This window comes from Denticeps clupeoides, chromosome 19, assembly GCF_900700375.1.
Source record: "Denticeps clupeoides chromosome 19, fDenClu1.1, whole genome shotgun sequence".
Classification (NCBI taxonomy): Eukaryota; Metazoa; Chordata; class Actinopteri; order Clupeiformes; family Denticipitidae; genus Denticeps; species Denticeps clupeoides.
Genome location: NC_041725.1, coordinates 11,944,135 through 11,966,153, shown reverse-complemented (window position 1 = coordinate 11,966,153; position 22,019 = coordinate 11,944,135). Strand labels below are relative to the sequence as shown.

Below are 22,019 nucleotides of genomic sequence, written 5' to 3'. Positions count from 1 at the left end.
CCCCCCGCGGCTCCGTTCGGCGTCCACTGTGCATTAAAGGTAATGAGGGCCGCGTTGTTCATGTTTCGTGGTTTCATTTCGTAAAAAGCATTCTTCATCGGGGCCGGGGACACATAACAATTGAAAACCGGAAGGCGGAGTTCCAGGACGAGCCGCTCCGCTTCGCCTCCGCTGCAAATGTCAGGGACGTGCTTGGATGAGATAGAGCGGAGCAAAGTTAAAAAACTACCGGGGACGGTATTGTCTCCCGTCCTCTACACACAGTAAATAAATCGTCCCGACGCTGCACATTACGCTGCGTTGGACACTTCTATTACCGAATCAAAACTTGCCGAGTGCAGAATGGCGTAAGAGCGCCGGGCCCTGAACCATCTGCTGATGAAAGAAGCCCCCATGCCTTGTTATAAACCTTGTTATACCTGTCTCGCTCTCTCCGTCCATCTTGCGCTCTCAGCCGGCCTCGCTCGACCTCCACCGCTCTCTTCAATCAGGGCCCCGGACCCCGGCGGCGGCGAGGCGCTCCGAGCCGAGAAGAGCGAGGGCCGGCCCGCCATTATCGCCAGCTCCATCCTGGAAATGAGGCGCGATTGCGGCGTTGCCAGCTCGAGCGGAACAATCACATTTGGGCAAGACGCCGTGACGCGATGAACCACGCTCGCCGCCGGTAACCGTTTTAATTGATGCTCTCCCTTTCAATTATGGAACCGTGAGACGCTCTCCGCCGGTTAGATACGAAACTTCAGATCCGGGCACCCCGAGGACGGGCACCGGGCACCCCGAGGACGGGCACCGGGCACCCCGGGGACGGGCGCGGGGACCCCGAGGACGGGCACCGGGCTCGCAGCGCGCAGCGCCGGCAACAGGGGGGCTAAGAATAGCGCGGGGGTCAGAGATGCATGTCTGTGGCAGATGTCCGGCAACCTTCGCTCCAGCGTGGCGCATGACAGCGCCGTAAATACGCGCGGCGGGCCGAGAAAGGGGGCTGACCTCCTCCGGGGAAGAGTGTTCTGCACCTCGCTCCCTCCCTTCTTCTTCTTTTTTTTATTTCATCTCTCTCCGGTTTTGTTTTTCTAGGCCGGACTCTTCACTCCGGACTCGGACTCTTTTTTCGCCCCTTTTCTCCACCGACGGCCCGTATTGGTGGTGGGAGCCGCGAGCGCCGCTGACTGACGCCATTCAGCCGAAACCCGCTTTGTTGCCGCTGTCGGCCGCTGAATGCCACTCCAGACCTTTTTGTCCGCCTAAGTGGACCCTCAGAGGCGACTCCTCCCTCGCCAAGGAGCCGCGGATTACCTCTCAAAGGGCCCGGCTGATGGGTGGTGCGGCGGCTCGGGTGGAAACGGGGTGGGAGGGTGACAGCCAAATGATTCACTGCTGCCCGGAGAGAGCGATCTATCCCCCCCTCTCCGTTCAGCTGTCCGGCCATGCCATCCGCCAGCGCTTAGCAACCGGTGGACATGGCGCAACAATCGGAAGAGAGAGAGAGAGAGAGAGAGAGAGAGAGAGAGAGAAGGGAGGGTCTGTGTCTCTGCACCAGGAGATCAGACTGGCCGACTCCAGAGAGATGGTCCGAGGGCCGCCAGAAACTTCCAGTCGTGAGAGCCACAGGCAGGCGAACAAAGGCAGGGGGCGACGGTGAGAAAGCAGCCCAGCCGCTCACCTCCGGCACGTAAGGCGCACGTCCCGGCGCCATTTTTAAAAAAGAGCAAACACTCCTAATGCGAAGGCGTGCAACAGCAAATACATTTTTCGAGCTCATTAATATACACGTCCAAACGGGAAAAAAAAACAAACAGACACACACGAGTAATGCATGTTAGTGAGGCCTAATTGTATTGGGTCTGGATAAGGAAAAGAGGCAACAGCGTCACCATTAATGATTAATAACGCGCCCCCCAGATTATTAACTCCTGTTCTGAATGCATCACAGACTGGTGAACAATGTACAAATTTCCCTATAGCCATCAAAATGGTTAATGAATTAAATAGATAGATAGATAGATAGATAGATAGATAGATAGATAGATAGATAGATAGATAGATAGATAGATAGATAGATCCAGCATGCTCCATGCACACAGCAGGTGTCAGAAGACCACAATCTGGCCTCAGACCTTCACTTGCTTTGCACACCATGATCTCACCACGTTCCACCTGCAGAACTGTTCTAAACCAAGACCTCCCGCCGGTACAGAACCGAGAGGAGCTGGGTGACTTTTTTAATTTTAGTTTTAAACCCGTGGGCGCGCCGATTTTCTGTACGGAGAACATTAGTTAGTTTAGTTGGGTTAGCAACCACACACACTTCACCTAAAAAGAATCCCGTAGCCTCCAGTCCGGCGAAATCTTTTTTAAGCCCTACGATAGCGGCATATTGGCACATGGAGCACATGCCAGCACCTTATTCCCCGCGAGGCGCCAAAAAAACCCCGCAAACTTACCGCGAACTTGCGCGCAGAGTAGTCCGCAGAGGAAGATGCGCGCTAGCGGACCCATCCTGTCATAGTCCCAGCGAGCCCTGCGCCGAAAACGAACCGTGGCGACCGCGAGGCTCTTTTCAGAGGTGCACCGCCGCTCTCCCGGCTGCCGCTGTCACTGTCCAGGGGCGCAGGGGACCAGTCGCGACATTCCCGACGAAATTCGTATCCAGCGGGGCGCGCGCGCCGGAGCCTCGTGCGGTATTCCAGAAAGCGCGCGCGCGTTCATTTACAAAAAAAAATTCAAACGACAACAACAACAACCCAAAAATATATTTTAAAAAAAGAGAGAAAACAAAAAGAGAGAAAATCTTCGCTGAATGCGGCTGTCTAAGCTATCCCTTTATTTGTTTTAATGAACGCATCCCATCATGCACTGTCGGATCCTTTAGGACGCGGAGCTTGTGGGAAGGCTGAAATCCCGGCCAGCGCGCTCCAAACTTCCATGTCTGAGTCGCCCCGGACCTACAGTCTGCTGCGATCTTTTCTCTCTCTCTCTCTGTCTCTCTCTCTCTCTCTCTCTCTCTCTCTCTCTCTCTCTCTCTCTCGGCACAGCGGAGCCCTCTCTCTCTCTCTCTCTCACTGTCTTTCTCTCTCCATCTCTCTCTCTCTCTCTCTCTCTCTCTCACTGTCTCTCCATCTCTCTCTCTCTCTCTCTCTCACTTCTCTCTCTCTCTCTCTCTCTCTCACTGTCTCTCCATGTCTCTCTCTCTCCGGCGCATCTACAGTAGGTCCAGCCTCCACCAACACACACGCAGCAGCAGAGCGCCCGAAGGGGGAGGAGAGGGTCTGCGAGGGAGGGATGGATGGAGGGAGGGATGGAGGGATGGATGGGTGTTGTTATTGCAACACCGGGAGTTGAAACAGAGTCGACTGTGGACGCATGGAAGGTGGCGCACGTCGCAAAAACAAAAAAAAAAAAAAATGCACAGATGGATAGATTGATAGATGGAGGTTAATTAGCCCGCAGCACAGAACATTTTTTAAATAAAGCGAACCAAAAAGTTGCATAGATGGCTCGATAGTGCGTAATTAATTATTCCCTTTCATTACTACTTGTCGTCGTGTCGCGCAGGAGGCGGCGGGCAATGACGGCGCCATTACTCATCTGCAGGGGGACATTAAAGACGCGGGCCGCCGAGATTAAGGCGAAGCTCGGGTCAAATATGCAAATCCCCCTTTAAACGAGGAAGCGGCACTGGAATGCATATTGTTCCAAAAAAAAAGGGAAAGAATCAATGTCATAACTTATTTAAAGAACGAAAGATCCCGACCTGTTTCAGAGGTTATTTAAACGTAACGATGATATGATAATTCCACGCTCCTTTTCAACGAAAGATTGTTAAGTACATTTTATTTTATTTTTTGCATTATAACAATGAAATGTTTAAGCGATCTGGATTCCTATGGTCGCCTTTATCCGGGCCCGTATCACTTGTCGCGCGTTTTACGGTCCCAGTAAAGTGCCACAGTGGGCTTACAGCGCCCCCCGATGGCGACAAGGCACTCACCAGTAGACGCGCAGGCTGCGCAATCACTAAGCGTGTCACAACGTGCAAACCTTTATTGCGCCATTGCTTAAAGGCTATATATATTTTTTTCTTGAAATGATAGACAGAAATAAAGGCATTCGATAGGTATACAAGTCCTGCACCGCTCCTTCGCACTTTAAACCAAGACATTATGATTTTTAATAACCCCACCGCTCACTGCGACTCCTTTGGATGAACACATCATGCAGAATGAAGGTTCTGTCAACTAATAATTAAAAGCCTTGGCATCAGAGCGGGTTGGAAAAGACCGAAGGCTGAAAACATTTTATTGGCAACCTTTGTTGACAGCCGCGGGCCGTAGTTACAGGAGCGAAAGGCTGGAGGATGATGATTGCTTTTGATGGCTGAGTTACTACTTCAGCTTGGGGTGGAGGGGAGGCGGTCACTTTTGCCATCATACCTCCTGTCCAGACGCACTTATCCCTTCACAGCTCCGTAAACCGCAATAAATGCATGCCAGCTGCGGAGGAGCCACTGCACCTTGACAATGACACAAAGGCGACACATCGCCTTGTGTTACAATACGGTCTTGGGTTCGTTAGAGATGCTTACAGCTCTGTTTAAAAAAAAAATGCCAGCATGCAGTATAGTTGTGATGACCGTGCTATTCCTGCTCAATTAAGCAATTACTTTGTCATCAACTGCACATTTTATAAATGCAGCATATAAAGCATTGAGGTGAGCTAAGCTAGGTTGACTTTAATATATATGTACAGTACAGGCCAAAAGTTTGGACACACCTTCTCATTCAATGTGTTTTCTTTATTTTCATGACGATTTACATGGTAGATTCTCACTGAAGGCATCAAAAACTATGAATGAACACATGTGGAGTTATGTACTTAACAAAAAAAGGTAAAATAACTGAAAACATGTTTTATATTCTAGTTTCTTCAAAATAGCCGCCCTTTGCTCTGATTACTGCTTTGTACACTCTTGGCATTCTCTCCATGAGCTTCAAGAGGTCGTCACCTGAAATGCTTTTCCAACAGTCTTGAAGGAGTTCCCAGAGGTGTTTAGCACTTGTTGGCCCCTTTGCCTTCACTCTGCGGTCCAGCTCACCCCAAACCATCTCGATTGGGTTCAGGTCCGGTGACTGTGGAGGCAAGTTCTCCCATTTTTTGTTAAGTGCATAACTTCACATGTGTTCATTCATAGTTTTGATGCCTTCAGTGAGAATCTACCAACGTAAAGGGTCATGAAAATAAAGAAAACACATTGAATGAGAAGGTGTGTCCAAACATTTGCCCTGTACTGTATATATATTTGTGTGTGTGTGTGTGTGTGTGTGTGTAAACTTTGAACTTACAGGCACAAGCCAATGCTGAATAACCTGAGGCAGGAAGAGTGATTAAAGGAGAGCATCAAAAAGGTACCTGTACAGACACAACGCGTAGAAGTGCAGGTTACGCTGCAGCGTCAACCCCACCTGCCATGCCGGAACGCACCAGCACACACACAGACACACACAAGCGACATCCTCCAGAGGACTTCACCGCGTGGGGTGTTTTAAAACGCCGGCTTTGATGGTGCCGTGTGAGGAAGCCTGTCACAGCTTGCGGGGACCCGACCACTGCGACCATGACACATTACAATCTGCAGCAGCTTCTCTATTCGCCAGCCAGACACACTGGTTTTGCTTTGCTCAACGCGTGTTTGTGAACATCCGGTGAAAAATGGCGTTTTTCTTCATCCCCTCTCGTCAGTGTTCTGTTTCTCTCAGCACCACATGGCCTTTGGAGCAGCCACTTTCAAATCCAGACAAAAGCCCAGTTAGACATGTGCTCCTGTTGGCTGTTCTGTAGTGTTCTGACGCAGAACACAAAGAGAACACACAACAGACAGCAACAGAAATCAGTCAAGTAAGATGCATACTGCATTTGGCCTAGATGCGTAAATGACAACATACTGGGCTTCAGATGTCTGAGGCCAGGAGTGAAAATGGTTTTCCACGAATTACTATTTGTCATGATCCGGTCCGAAAGGGTTCTGGGATCCGGATCGGAGTTTCACGTTAGTCCTGTGTAATGTTCCCTAATCGTTTTCACCTGGGTCTAATGTATAAAGCGGTTCGTTTCTGTTCGCCATCGGGTCTTTGATATGTTACACATTCACCAACGTCTCGGATGTCTCCCCTGTCCTGTTCTCTATTTAAACCCCTGTATTGTGACGTTGTGCGATTGCGTCCTTCTTCGTCCTCCTCTCTGTTCACCTGCCTCATCATGCCTAAAGGTTGTGACACTATTACTTCTATTTGCAGTAGACAGTGACTATGGTCTCCTGAAACTTGTACAATAACCCAATGAGCCATGTGTTGTGAGAACATTCCAATGACCAATGTTGGTGGAAACCGAATTGGCGTCTCAGAAATAGCACAGAATCTTAAATATGTCTTCTTTTTACAAGCCAGAAAATTTCCCAGAAGATCTTAGATGTTCAGCGTGTTCTCAGGCCTATGAGCCCTGCCATAAATACACATAAAAAAAAAACCCATTCAAAAACAGAAAGCCAGCGCAGATCCAGCAACAACCACAACAGAATTCGTTTCCTGTTCTTTTATATTATATTATACACTGTTACATGTTTTATTCCTTTCCATGCAACATCCCAAACAATAAACAATATTTATGCCCCTGGCGGCACTTTCCAACGCACACCAATCTAGAAGCTTCTCCAGTCTGTGCATAGCCAAAGCAAATGAAAGCTGTAATTGTTGCAAGGGGGCACGGTGGTAAGATGGAAGACACAGAAATAAATACACAGTGCAGGCGATGGGTTTATGGATACCGAACTCAGAGACGTGACTCCCGTCCTCTTGGTTTTTTTTTTTTTTTTATCCTGGCTTTCAATCTGCCATCTATATCTCTGTATCTTTAGCCCTGCGCCTGTCCCTGGGGGTGCTAAATATCGGCTGAACGTGGATTTATTTTAATTAAAAAAAAGAGGCAAGTGTTTGCACAGGGCTGAGTCGGGGACTTAAGAACGAGACTCCTGTGCGAAGCGGGGCCACCGTTAATTTATGAGCGCGTTGCCTCTGAGCCCATCCATGGCTCCGCAGCAGAGGAAATGCACCTTTTTTTTTTTTAATTAAGTTGGCATTGACAAAGGTACAAAACACCCAGGTTCCACAAAGAGAAAAGAGAAGAAGGGAACTGGGGCGGTAGGTTTTATTTTACCAGGTTCCGCCCTTAGGGAGGCATCTACTGAGGGTGGTAATAGCCTAGTGGGTAACACACTCGCATATGAACCAGAAGACCCGGGTTCGAATCCCACTAACTACCACTGTGTCCCTGAGCAAGACACTTAACCCTAAATTGCTCCAGGGAGACTGTCCCTGTAATACTGATTGTAAGTCGCTCTGGATAAGGGCGTCTGATAAATGCTCTGATAAATGGAAAAAGGAATTGCTCTATTCTGAATATAAAACAGGAAGTGACATGGAAAATCGGTTCAGTGTCTTACCGCACCCTTTTTGAAGCACCAATTAATAGCGTTCAATGTAACAACCACCTTAGGACTAGAATGTATAGCTTGCGTACTTTCTCTTGGCACACGATTGTGTGGTTAATTTAAATGGCCAGAGGGTCTTTACTATCTTCAGAGTAAAGAACCTGAGCCACGAGCCCATAACCTGACCACTCGTGTACACTGCACTCATGGGCAGAGTTGATAGCGCTTCTCTACAGAGGGGCTACAAAAGGCGCACATTCATCCAGCGCTGCCGAACACGCCGGGCCTCCGCCGAGGTGCAATAAATCAGCATCCATGTGGAAAAGGCACGGCCGAGAAGCGGAGGGGCCAAGCGATTCACGTGCAAAAGCCCCTCGCCACGCAAACAATTGTTATTCCTTTATTTTCCAGCCCACGGTCTCACCGAAGGGCGAGCGACCGCGAGCACCTTCTGCCACATGCGCCACCGGGTCATTTGTTTCCACCTAAACAAATCACCTCGCAATCACTGTCAACTCATTTGTGCAATTGCGTGCGTGTAATTAGATCAAACTCAATAATAAATCGGACATTTTCCTCCTTTTTTGTTGAACGACCATCTGGTCATGAAAGGCAGTTTTGTTGGGGACACGGGGTCTACGCCTGACATCTCCCCCAGAGGCTTTCTCAGCAATATTATTCATGACATTGAATTTCATTCCATCTTCATATTCACAGGGACCCTCATATTAGAATATAGGCCTGGCCTTATTGTCGCCACGCACATCCGCAGGTCATCTTACAGCAATCGAGTTCATTTTACGTAAACGCAGCGGCCTGATAAATAATTGAGCGTGTGGCCCATGAAAAGGATTGGGAGCTGGTGGTTCTGCACTACAGCGGCTTGGAAGTTCCTGATTAGCCCACCCTGTCATTATTCCTGAACGTGGCTGAGGAGAGTCCAATGCCTGGGCATGCAAATGAAGCACTCTGCTTGTAATTAGCAGGGAACAATCAGTCGGGGGCCTGCAGGTGGGATCCGGCTTTTGCTAAAATATCCTGATCAGAATGGCGGGGTGTGGTGGGATGGGGAGAGGAGGCGTGGGTGGGGTGGGTGATCAGTAAGCAACCCGCAGCATTCGTTAGGGCGAGCGTTCATCAAAAGCAGAGTGCCGCTCAAAAGGAAGAGAAGGAAGGCGAGGCTAATGAGTGGTAGATTGTTGGGAATGAGGTTAAAGAATACTTTGGTGTAATAAGCGCTCGGGGGGGGTTTGAGGGTTGAGGAAGCACAATTCGTCATGCTTAGATGTGAGAGGTGAGCTGGGAGCGCTTTGGTGGACATCTTTCACAGCTCTGTATCGCTTACCGGGGTTTGGGGGCTAAGATGATTAGCGGGTGGTGGGTGGGGAGGTCTGCGCGGGGTGATTAATGTAGATGTCAGATGTGGCAGCTCCACCCCCACGGCCCCTGTCCACGGCATCCGTAATGACACCTGGGAAGGCAGCGCGGACCCTACCTGCGGCCCAGTCTAGCCCAGCAGGGCATGATTCTTCCCCCTGATCCGCCTCTGTCAGCAGTTCTGTCACCGGGCCTGGATCTGTCTGTTATTAATGGGCCACCCTGTCACACATGGATATTAAGCTGCGCTGCTCTGCAATACACGCTCAGCAGCTGCACACACACAGGCTGTCTGTTTTTGGTAATACACACACACACACACACACACAGTAAAATTAGATTCCCTTACAGAGTAAAACAGTCTGCTGCTGAAATGACAAAGGACCTGTCAGGTGACTGATTTCTCTCCCTCTTCCTCTCGCTTTATTTTTAGTTATGGCCCGCAGAATTGAATAAAATGTAAACCTAAGATGAATCATGATTTTTTTTCCGTAACCACGTTTGCTTTGGCGAGGTGGCAGAATGGAAATATCTCTGTTAATGGCAGTTCCTCTATCCCGGAGACAGGTGCATGAATGAATAGGTTGGTCTGGAAAAGTAGTTTGCGGATGCAGCCCTCCCATGCCTGTCCCTCGCAAATCAGCCCGATTAGTAGCTAGGGAAAAACGAATCACGATCCCGAAAACCTGTTTTTCTTATTTTAAGGCCACGCTTCTGTTGTGCAGGGGTGGGAGGGAAAGATTTGTGAGCTGTGTGCTTTTGCAAGATGGCACTGATTGCGTCATGAAATCCGGTTTTATCCAGCTCTGTTAAAAATGGAGTGGTTTCCTGTGAACAGGGCCGTGTGACACGTGCCTACTGTCTATGATACTCCCAGTGGGAGAAGACAAGGAGAAACCAGGTAGAGAAAACCACCAGAACCGACTAACACCTGAGATTTGTGCATGGCTCAAAAAAAGAAACAATGTTATGGATCTGCGTCAAAATCTTTCACAGATCAATATTAACAGTTCTTTAACAGTGTGCAACCATATTGTTTAATTGGTGAAAATAAGGGTTTCCTACTTTCAAGAGATATATTGGAAAAAATAAAAAAAAACACATTCATCTCTATGGTGACCGAAACTGAGGGAAACAAAACACAAGAGAAGGGAAGGAATAAGCAAGACGAAACCACACAGTCCTTGTGGACTTCCCCAATTACTGTTTATTAGAGGGAAATCCCAGCTGTGATGTAACAAGGAGGTTGCTGGCATACCCACCATACCATGGCATTCAAGCACAGACAAGAAGGCCTTAGATTCCTCATATGGTATTCCTGACAGGATCTGTCAGGCAGAGGGGGGAGAGGGAGAAAGAAAAGCACAGAGATGGATCGTCCAAAGATACAACTGAGCCTGTGAGATTACCCTCGCTTGGCCTTCAACTCCAACTGGCCTGGACTAGACAAACGGATGCGGCTTCCAAATTCCATCCATCTTCCTTCTTCTGTTCACTTTCTGCCACCACCCACCAATCACATCCTTTTCGTATTCTCCTGCACCTCTGCTTGTTTCAAGCTTCCTTTTCCAGCTCTTTCTGCCATTTGTTCACAACCTGATTCCCACAGCCCACACATCTAAAAGTCAACCAAGGACCAACTGTCTAGGGATTCTTCTTGATTTATGACACAGATTCTTTCCTTATCTCGTTGGAAGTCGAGTGCCCTTGACAATGACTAGGAGCTCATGCCACCTATGAAACATGCATAGGGTATTGTGCAGACAATGAATGAGGAAAAGTGGGAGGGAAATCTGACTGGCGGTAGTCATATGTTTCCTATTTTGGGAATTCAGTGTAAGGATGTGCTTGCTCTCATCCAAAAATAACAAGAGACTCGATGCCATTAAAATTCCCGTTGAGCAGATATGGGTCCTAGACATGTGCTCCGGCGAGCCAAGCTGTTCTCCACCTGTGATGGTGTGTGGGGGAGAATGGCAGGTTTTATTATCCTTGGCTGCCGTAATGACAGAGCAGAGAGGCTGGGATCTGCCGTATAATTGTCCCATAATTCACACCTGAGTGCAGAGGAATTCCCCCAGGTGAGCTGCACCGTCTGTCTCATGGGATCTTAGGAGCCCCATTCCAGACAGGTGCATGATGGTCACCCGGAGCCAGGATCCCACTCAATGGCCTCATTAAAAATAAATAAATGAAATAATGGCCGACGGAGAAGTCAATCTGGGACGAGAAAACACTTAATACACCACCTGCCGTTTTTCCCCTCTCTTCTTAATTTGCTCCTGTTCTCTAGTCACCCCAGCCACATTCCCATCTGCCTGGACTTTCCCCTCTTCCCCATCTCTTTGTTCATTGAGCACGCGGATTCCTTCCCCATTAGCAAGGCTATGGTGCTTTGCTTTGGGAGGTTGGGATAAACGTCTTAATCTGCATTTGTCCAAACACCCCCATGCCTGCCATTCCTCCAGCCTGGGCGGAAGGAGATAACGCCGGCCAAGCTGTTTGTCCTGACAGGCCATGTAAACAGAGACGATCCAGTGAGTGATGGTTAGCCGCCGCTAATGAGTGAGGAGTGAATAGTCCAGCACTGATCTGAGTCCTGGGGATGGGATGGGAGGGGGGCGAAAGATAGAGGAAGGGAGAGAGGGGTGAGAACCTGTCTTATCAGCAGATGGAATGGACCGGGTCTCTAGCCCTCCTATATGGAGACGTCATTAAAATCTTTTGTGAATGTCGCAATGCTAATTTTGAAGCTCAGTCATGAGTAATTGCATACCAACCCCAATCTGTCTTATCCTCCCATACTCGAAGCCAAGGACAGGTCTACGTCCGGGCAAAAAGAAGCTTGAATCTACATTTGCCTAGACAAAAAAAAAAGATGGAGCACGTATGGTTTACATTCTGCTCTCCACAAAATCAAAGGGAGCTACCTTCTCCATTGAATTTTTGGGTAATTAGCGGCTTAATTGTTGACAACTCAAAGGTTCACAAAGACGACTAGAATACTGATGAGCCACTGGCTTCCCTCCTGACTGTCTTCAGAACCGCCTGCCGAGAGGCAGTGGTGGCCTAGCAGAGGCAGTGGTGGCCTAGCGGGAAAGGAAACAGACCCGTAATCGGATGGTTGCCCGTTCGAATCCCAAACCGACAAGGTGCCACCGAGCAAAGGAGCGTCACCACACACTGCTCCCTGGGCACCTGTCATGGCTGCCCACTGCTATCTTAAGGAGGGGTAAATGCAGAAAACACATTTCACTGTGTGCAATGGGTGCTGTGCTGTGGGGTGTCACTTCCACTTGCCTGGAGAAACTAAAAAAGCACAGAAAAACAGGACAATATTTTCCTTCCTGCTGTGTTGTTTTTTTTTTGCTTTTACATTACATTTCTTCCTTCTCACTCTCTCTTTTAGAATATTTAGTGAACTCCTTGACTGTTGAACCCACTGTGGAGAGGGACCTCTCATTCTGTCTAGTGTGCCCATAAATGACCTGCTTAAGTGACAGGATGAGTGTTAATTTCAACAGGAGCTGCTAAGGGAAGAGGTTCAGTCTGACAGTGACAAGTAATCATGATTTTATGGCTGTCATTGAAAAGGAAAGCTGTGCGCTATTTTGGATATATATATATTCGATATGTCCGTGCTTCTATTTTCCAGTGTGCAGCAGGTCTGGGTTCCTCCGTGCTGGTTATTTAGTATAAGGAGGCTGCATGTCCTGCTGAGATTTTTGTTATCGTTGTGTGCTCCCCACTCCGGGCGCATGCATCATTACCCTCTCATCTGTGCGCTCCATGTTGGACCCGAGCCCAGAATAAAACTATTACTACTCCTCTCCTCCCCAACCTGCCCTCGCCTCACATGCCCGCCCCTGCCCCCCTACCCTCATTCCCTTCTCCACTCGCCTGTGGATTGGGTCTAATCAAGGCCAGGGAAATGATATTCCACCTAGAGTGCATTAGAGTGTCTGGTATGCGTCCTTGAGCCGGAGTCATTGAGTTATTGTGGACATGTGGTGCGGCTCTCCGGGCTGAATGCATCATACGGGGGAAATGTTTGCAGCGTCCACAGCTAAACTGCCCGACAAAATGGAGGTCATGGGCAAGGCCCTTGGGCACTTTAGGATAACCCCCATCCTGTGGAAGGACAGTGTGACAGAACCCCCCCAAAGGACAGATGTGTGTCTAAGTGTCCCCTCAGCTGTTGTCCCCACTGTCGGTGTGTTCTCCATCTAGAACTGTGCTTAAAATTTGTTTAAAATTGACTAAGCAGCGATCTGGCTGCCTGCTACTATGAATGCACACAGATTCAACCCAAATTAGACTAAATCTGTACACAATACATTCATCTCTGTCTTTTTGTGTAAATGAGTAACTGCAGAAAAATGAGGTTCAGTACCCTGAAATAAACCCCTGGGGTCTTGACCTTAAAAGCTGCCATATTCATAATTGATTTGTAGTCCCCTGGTATGGCCACCGTGTCGAGAAAACGGTGGGCCGCAGAGGTCACGCTGCTCTTTGGCCATGCCGGACCACGTAATAAAACAACGGCAGCATGTACGTTGATTCCACAGGGTGCCTGTGACCTGGGAAAAGGACCGTTGACCACGCTTGCTCCCCACCTGTGACCTCTGTTGCCTCCCCTGAACAGAGTGCACAAATCACGTCCAACGCCCGCGGGTGACTTAAGTAGACAGTATGGATTCCCATTGTCTCCCCAGATTTTAATGAACCCAGCCACATTCGCCGTACATTGAATCCCCCCCAGGGCCAGGTCCGAACTGGACCCCTTCTCTCTGGACCCCTGCCCCACTGCGTTAAACTCTAATTGCTGCCTCATAAGCAAGTGCCAACAAATCCAGTTAACGACTGTCCCGTATTGATCCCCTCGCAGGCTTGCCCCTGTTCCCTTGGTACACGGGGAACAGGGGGTGCAATGGCCTTCAAAACCTCTGGGACCGACTGTGGACCAATAAAGAGCACAGCTCTGTGTCCAAATAATAGCCAGAAGAGAGGCAGAGTGCAACAATTACAGCTCCAGAGGCTTCCCTCGACTGCACTTTATGAGAAGGAACCAGTGGACAGAGGGACAGGGTGAGGAAAGCATGACATTGGCGGTTGGAATGTCTAGTGGGACTTGGTCATTACAAAGCCTAGGATGGGAAACCAGTTCAATTTGCTCCCGTAATGAGCAGTGAAGAAGCACTTTCTTTGGCCCATCCCCGCGGAGCCATTACAGACGCTTTCAGACTGATGGCAACGCCCTGAGGAAAACGGAACATAGACAATTCCTTAGCAAAATAAGAGAATAGTTCTGATTGTTAATCTTATAATCATGCAAAAACATGATTCCTGCGTAATTACTTAAAAGTGTTAAAAAAAGTGTACAGCGACAAACGGGTAAAACTGTAAACAAATCATTGTTAATGGTGTTTTGTGGGAGTGTAATTGGCCCGATGCACTGTAAATACAATCGGGTGGAAAATAAGGGCACATAAACAACCCAATATACATAAATTTGCGTATGTTTACAAAGTAACCAACATTATGCCCGATGGTGTAATTGATGCGGAAAAAAAGCAAAATGGAATATGGTGAAAAAGAATCTGCCCCTGAAGTCTACTCTGCATGGTAGAACATAAAAAAATGTTTATACAGCTTCCTTAGAACTGCACATCTTAAATATTCAACATATATTAAAGATTGATGTTATCCAGACTAACAAATGCATGCTGAACGCATCTGCAGATTTTACTGCTCACTCATATTTCTCATTGACATTTGCTTAATCAAATTCGACATGTTAAAGTAAAATATATAACATTTTCCTGTCTCAACAAGCACTCATCTCCGCATGACCCTGACATTTTGTGTTACAGAGAACCCTTTTAGGTGGCTTACAAAATAAAATAAATTAGACCTAATGTTATTTTGACTGGACTCAAAACTAAGTGTATAATTTTCCATTTTAATGCACTCAAATGGTTTACCAAGTACTCTACAGCACCACTCAGAAATAGCATGTAAAAAAGCAGATCTGATCACAGAATAACAACGTACAGTGCACAGGCAGTTATTGAGCATGTAATTGTGTTTATACTAAAAGTGCGGAAGAAGGGGGCATAGACAAAAGACAGAACTTTCTAGGCTTATTTTCTGAGATTCACCTTTTTAAGAATACACATAAATGACCATGTGGTGAAATTGAAGTGATTGTCATTGTGAAACACTGCTGCACAGCACACATGCACACGACGAAATGTGTCCTCTGCTTTTAACCCATCACCCTTGGTGAGCAGTGGGCAGCCATGACACGTGCCCGGTGAGCAGTGTGTGGGGACGGTACTTTGCTCAGTGGCACCTCAGTGGCACCTTGGCGGGTCGGGATCCGAAACGGCAACCTTCTGATCGGTGCCGCTTCCTTAACCTCTAGGCCACAACTGCCCCGTAGTGAGTAGTTGAGTAAATTAGAGCCACTGTTGCTGTAATTGAGTGATATGATGAATGACATTTCTTTCACATCATGTGGATAGCTGGGTGTGTGTGCATTACCTATCAATAGAAGACTCTGGGATGTCAAGACAGCAAATAAGGAAGTAGCATAGTGGGACTTTGTCTAGTGCATTTACATTTAAGGCATTTATCAGATGCCCTTATCAAGAGCGACTTACAATCAGTAGTTACAGGGACAGTCCCCCCCTGGAGCAACTTAGGGTTAAGTGTCTTGCTCAGGGACACAATGGTAGTAAGTGGGATTTGAACCTGGGTCTTCTGGTTCATAGGTGAGTGTGTTACCCACTAGGCTACTACCACTACTTCCACTTTGTCTAGTGGGTAACACACTCACCTACGAACCGGACAACCACAAAGTAATAGGTTCAAACCCCACTCACTACCACTGTGTGACTGAGCAGGAAACTTAGCCCTGAGTGTCTCCAGGGGGACTGTCCCTGTAACTACGGATTGTAAGTTGCTCTGGATAAGGGTGTCTGATTAATGGTATAAATGTAAAATACATGGAGTCAGAGCTTTTGGAAATGTTTTACTGGGTGAAGTTGGAACATGCAAACGTTGTTGCTGGCTAAGTTTGTCCTTTGATGGTAACTCCGGTATTGGTATTGCCTTAACCGAGGAGAATGCAACCTTTTATGCTGCAAAGATGGTTTCAGAATGGTCTAAAGAACACAAAAACAAGTTCAAAGGCTCCAAATTCCACTGACCATCTGGGTCATCAAACTAGCTAACAGGCTAGCTAAGCATTGTATTCTGGGTAAATGTAAGTGCAGCACTTAAATATGTGGTGGATGGAATAGATGCGCAGATGATTGGAGAGGACATGTGGGCTAGTCATGGAAACTTCCTCCTGGCACTTCTCATAGCTTGATTCTCCCCTGTCTGTTTATTTGAGCTGAATGTTCTGAATCACTGACCTACAGACTAACAAATATTTATTCACATTGTGTTTGGCTGCCAATATTTATTCACATTGTATTTAGCTGCCAATTCTCCTTCCAATATTTTAGCAATGTCTGCATGACAATGACAAAACCTTGTGGAGTCCAAGACCCACTGTTCTTGGTTTGTGACCACAGTGGCCAAGACTCAGAGCACACCAAAGATTCATGTATGAATACACCCACTCATGGCCTTTACTTTGCTGTGTTGTATGTTAAATGACATGACAATAAAGTAATAATAATAATAATACATTTAATTAATCACACAACCTGCACATGATGCACTTTATTGCAACTTCAATTAATTAGGTTCTGTCAAGACTGATTGGTTCCAATGATTTGTTCTTTATTTGCAAAAACTTGTGTAATATGTAGACATAATCGGAATAATAAGTAACAGAACATAATTGCTCCAATCTCTTGTGCTTTTTTGTCCAGTTTCTCCTTATTAAAGACATTTTCCAGCAGTCAAAAAAGCAGCCTTCATTACATCATTAGCACGGGAAAAAAAGATTATTACTGTTGCAAGTTGACAGGGCTGGGGGACTGGCATCTGCATCAAGGACGCTGAGCATCCCCCCACCCACCTCCTCAATTGTCTTTCCTCCAGAGTGCCCATCGCACACAGCCTCTCCTCATTTGTGTTTTAGTTCAGGGTTACAAGACACATTCACCCGTCTTAGTGTAAATTGAACGAAGGAGGACAAGTTTCAAGATGTGGGGGCGTGATGGCTTATCACAGCCAACATGACTCCATCAGACGTGTCATAGTGCCCTGTCACCTTGACAGGTTCAGTGTGGCAGATTTACATCAGCAATCCATTGCCACATTTATCTGGAATACAACACTGTCAAATCAGCTGTGGAGTGGCGGATATACATTTAGTGTCAGGGTGGCGTCATGTTAAAAGAAAAAAGTTTTTATTTGGTTATGTGTCTCCATAAGTGGTAACAGAGACAAAACTATCTGCCAGTCAACCAAGGATAATGTGACACTTCTGTGAAGGTAAGCCAGCAAAATGGAGAGAAATCTCTGAAACACACCAGTCTCGAGTCGAACCGGTGGTGCTAATAGTAATAATGATGAGAATCCATTGGTAATGCAAAATACCATTCAAAGCCTGAAGCTAAAGTGGGACGAAGTCTTTCTCTGTTGTGACTTTTCTTTGGGTCAAAGTGAAAGTGGAACTTCTGGGATACAGGAATGTTCCCTGCCTATTTAGAAATAACTGTGGCGCACTGGGTGCAATCTACAGTTGAACCCATTTGCTAGCACATGCAACTAGAGCCTCATCCCCTAGCATCCTATAAATTCAAAAAATATACCACGACTTTCCATATCATTTTTCAATAGCAGCTATAAATGAATGAAAGAGGGACTGACCGCTGTGGAGCAAGACCCTGCAGCAGTGTTACAGCGGTCTGTGGCCTTGCTTTGCCATGTGTGGGCATGCAACCGGCCAGAGGCGCACAGGTCAATAGTGTTATTTGCTTTTTTCTACAGCGGCAGCAGCAGCAGGGCCACACAGCTCTATCTGCCAGCCTTGTGACTTTACTGCGCACCGTTAGCGCGGCACATATAAAAGAGAGAAGGTCATTTTGGCACTAAAAGCAACAGCACTGCACATCTCAGGGCCCGCGGGTCTGCTGCCGCGCTGCTTTTTCACAAGGAAGAATAAAATGCCGCTCAAAAGACTCAGCCATTTAAACCCTGTCAGCAGGCTCTGCAGCCCAACACCTAAACACTGTTATGCTATTATGAGGCCATAAAATCTAAATGAGCAATTTTTTAAGGAAAAGTCCGTCATAATTTCAGCCAATGAAATTTCACGGCTGTGTGTGTGTGTGTGTGTGTGTGTGTGTGTGTATATATATATATATATATATATAGTCACCCCCCCCCCCCTTCTGTGGTAGACACTACTTTTAACAAATAGCAGGTTGAAGAAAGAGAAATACCCTAAGGTCCACGTTGTTTCAGTGTTTTCTGGACTGATGGCCTGTGGGGTCAGGGGTTATGGGTCAGTCGTTCAACTCTGAAAGCGTCCTGCATTCTGTCTCTATCTGACTTTATCTGAAAATGGCATTTTGAGAGAAGCAATCCAAGGGACACTAATGGAAAGGATGATGACTCAAATAGTCAATTTGAGGGTCAACATCCAAAGGATAAAGTAAAAAAAATACAAAGGATGGACACAACTTGACCGTGTGAAGTGTTTGTTTTTTAGTTTTTTTACACACACATACACACACACACACACACAGACACGGACACACATACCATACCAAAAGAGAAAAAAAAATTAATGAGCACCCCTTGTTCTGAAAATACCTATTGATTTTTTCCCTTTGACTGCTCATGGGGCAGTGGCCAGCTCCCATCCCCGATGAAGAGTGCGGCTAAATTGAGCCATTTGGAAGCACCGGGTGTCTTTGGGGGCTCATGTGTGCCTCCTATTCCCTCTCCCTGACGATTTGTTTCCATCAAGTGGGAGTTTTCCCTGCAGCCCGTGCCTCCACATACAAACAAAGACTCATGGATTCTGTACCACAGACATGCAGTCTTATCCTCAAACTCCGCCGCTCTTCACTAGGGACAGGCTGCACGGATGCAAATGACCATGACTTGGGGGCAAAATGTAGAATTCTGTAACAAAGGGACATTATCTCTGTATCAAAAATACTTTTATTTTATACTGTTATTAAATAATTGTATTAAAAAATTTAATACAATCATTTTATTCTTATTTCTTATGTTACACTTATTTCTTATGTTACATATGTTACACAAAAGAACAGATGCTGAACTACCACAGATGATATGCAAATAGTGACTTCTAATAATATGCATTGTAACAATAATTAGTTATTACATAATCGTTAATTGATTTTGCTCCTTGGAATTTGTAGTGATTGACTTTTGAAGTTAGTGGTTAAAGACATTCATTACAGTCATTTTATCACAGCCATCATGACCGTTGTTAGTGTGATCTGATAAAATCGATGCTTTGAGTGTTTTATTATGATAGTAGTAAGATTAAAGCCACCAAAGTCAAATACATAACTGCCTTTATTATTATTGATAATCAATGTGGACATCAAGCAGATTGTCAAGGGGTTATGATAAAAACTTCACTCTGCATATAAATCTGCATACATGTGCTCATATCACATATATTGAAATTTTATTATATATATTTCAAATGTCTTTTAGCTTGCATCCCATGACTGACAAGCCAACAAGTATGCAGACAGTAGGAGGGTGATGGGTTAAAAGGCCAAGTTCGGGTCACACTCTGCAATGCAACCATTCGTTTTCTAGGCTGTCAATGTTGTGGAAGGCTGAGGTCGATTTCAATGAAAGCTGATTGTTAAAACAGCAATGACAATACCAATGATAAGGAAAGTAAAAGATGCCTCACTGGTCTGATCTATGAAAATAATTTTCGCTAATGTAGTTCAGGCTGATACCAGTGACCACATTAGCGGACTTTGGGTCACCGGCCATGCAAAACAAAGCACCTAAACAGGAGACAGAAAACAAGGAGTGACCACCGAAGACAGACAGTTGTTAGTGTCAGATAGGGGGTCAGGGAGATTGGCTGCTGCAGTAAATGGCCTATTGTAAGCAGTGATACCTTCACTAGTAATTGAGTTTCTGGAAGTAATGTCAGCCTCATGGTGTGATCTGGGAATGAATAACGTAGCTCTTACTCATGCTTGCAGTAGCTCTTTAACAATGTGCTGGGCTGTGTGCAGCACAAAAATGTTTCTCATCTTGTTTTATGCTGACTGAAGGTCGTACCCTAAAGCCATTTACCTTTGTCACTAAAAAGCCTATTCACCTGCTTTTGTTTAGGGCAAACACAAGGACAAAAAGGAAGGTCTGACCTCATGATTGAGGAGACATTCTGGATGCTTCCTGTTTAACCTGATTGGTAAATGAACAAAAATGAGAAAAGAGAGAACAAACTGCAATGCGATGCTAATATTATCAGAACAATGATACTTAAAAACAGAAACAACAAAAAGAAACTAGCCAGGACAAAAAGAAAGAATAATATCCAAGGTGACCCTGGCTTTTCGATGAGCCAATTCAGCATACAGTTCCAGAATATTGTACTTCTCCAGCCAATTTTGCCAGAGAAATCAATAAGGTTGAAATATCAGGGTTTTATGAGTGGCTACAATCAGTCAGGGACTGCATGTGTGTGTCTGTGTGGAGTAATAGTCCTGGCGAGATTAGATTTAAACAGCCCTTCCACAGAGAGGAGACACACAAACAGCGAGGCAGTGAAAGTGAGGCTGAAAGTGGTGTTTTAGTTCAGGCCAAATTGGCTTTAACAAAGAGAAAAACCATGGTAACTTGCCTTCAAAACCCATTTATGAAAACAAATGTTGGGCACGCCTGATGCCCATGCAAACCATGTCACAACATCACATAGATGCTTCTGCATGCAACCAGGGACTGTTCTGTTACCATTCAAACATAATGACATATACAGGTGCCAAATCTAAAATAATAAAGTGTCTGAACAAGATCTACAAAAAAAATTGCAGTCTCCATTACTCTGCTGGGGGGAAGAACCTTAGTCTGTCATAAACAGCTTTATGAAAGTGGAGAGAGCGTTTAAAGGGGCATACGCAAAAGACAATGAAATTCAGAGACTTGTAGCAGGGGCAGGAGAAATAACCGCAGGTGGTGGAATGTGTGCAAGTACGTGAGTCAAACAAATCTTGAGAGTGGAGACGATTGAGAATGAAGTGACAACCAGTGAGAATGCAAAATACTGCAAATTGACCACAAACAGTGCACGGAATATGTACTTTCAACCAAGATATAAAGGGACGGGAGATGATCTTCCATAGGCTTCAGTTCAGTTCATAAAATGTTCGGTTGGTTTCAAACTTCATTGGTGTTGAGTTGGATCAGATCTCTGCTTCCATTAGTCACTCTAATGACAAATAAGTTTTGGACAGTTATGTAAGTGTAGTCCTACAGATGATTGTGAGTCAGGGTTGCAGACCAATCCTTGGCACACTGATGCGTGGGTGAAGATGTTAGCAAGAGTGTGAAGTCACGTCTGAAGTCCAATCATTTTTAAACTCATTTATATTATTCAATATAAGCATGACCACAAACTTCTGTTCCACTTCGGAGTAACTTTGTACAAAAAAATAATGCGGCCTACAACTCAAGATAAGAGAGACAGATAAACACACACACACCATCTCTGATCTAATCAGGCCAGCAGCGAGGGGACTTTTAGTGGCCAGCTAATTCAGAGGTAGATCCTGAAAGCACTGTCCAGCAGATAAACGATGGAGGTAAGAAAAGAGTCTCGGAAGGTTCCCCAGGGTGCCACCATCTCTCATCCAGCATCCCAGAGTACAGAAGAGTCTCCAGCCTGGTCGAAGTACCCAAAGAATACGGAGGTTATAGGAGTCAGTGGCATGGCAGTGTTTGTTAATATGTCCAATTTCCTCTAATGTCTTCCCTTCATCCTGGAGCTCTGCTCTGTAGTCCCCTCCTCGGTCACACTGCAGTCCCACTGCTATCCCTGCTGGTAATTAATCCATTCATCTCCTGTGGATCCGATCAGTGCTCATGGGAATTAGGCCTGCCATACAATCTGAGGCGGCCGAGGTATAATCTCCCTCTCCATCCCTGACAAATATCCCAGACATCATGGATTAGTGAAGACACATTG

General features: G+C 46.2%; 1 protein-coding gene across 13 annotated transcripts in view; it reads right to left on the bottom strand.

The window, feature by feature from the left end:
- robo2 (roundabout, axon guidance receptor, homolog 2 (Drosophila)) overlaps positions 1-22,019 on the bottom strand; it is a 323,403-nt gene that overhangs the window by 156,481 nt on the left and 144,903 nt on the right. For 2 of the 13 annotated variants that reach the window (XM_028962521.1, XM_028962522.1), the window contains exon 1: positions 2,442-2,925. The exons of the other annotated variants lie outside the window; for them this stretch is intronic. In XM_028962521.1, the coding sequence (XP_028818354.1) occupies positions 2,442-2,496 (55 nt within the window). In that variant the 5' untranslated portion in view covers positions 2,497-2,925. Of the gene's footprint in view, positions 1-2,441; positions 2,926-22,019 lie in introns of those variants that run through there. 13 annotated transcript variants of the gene reach the window in all.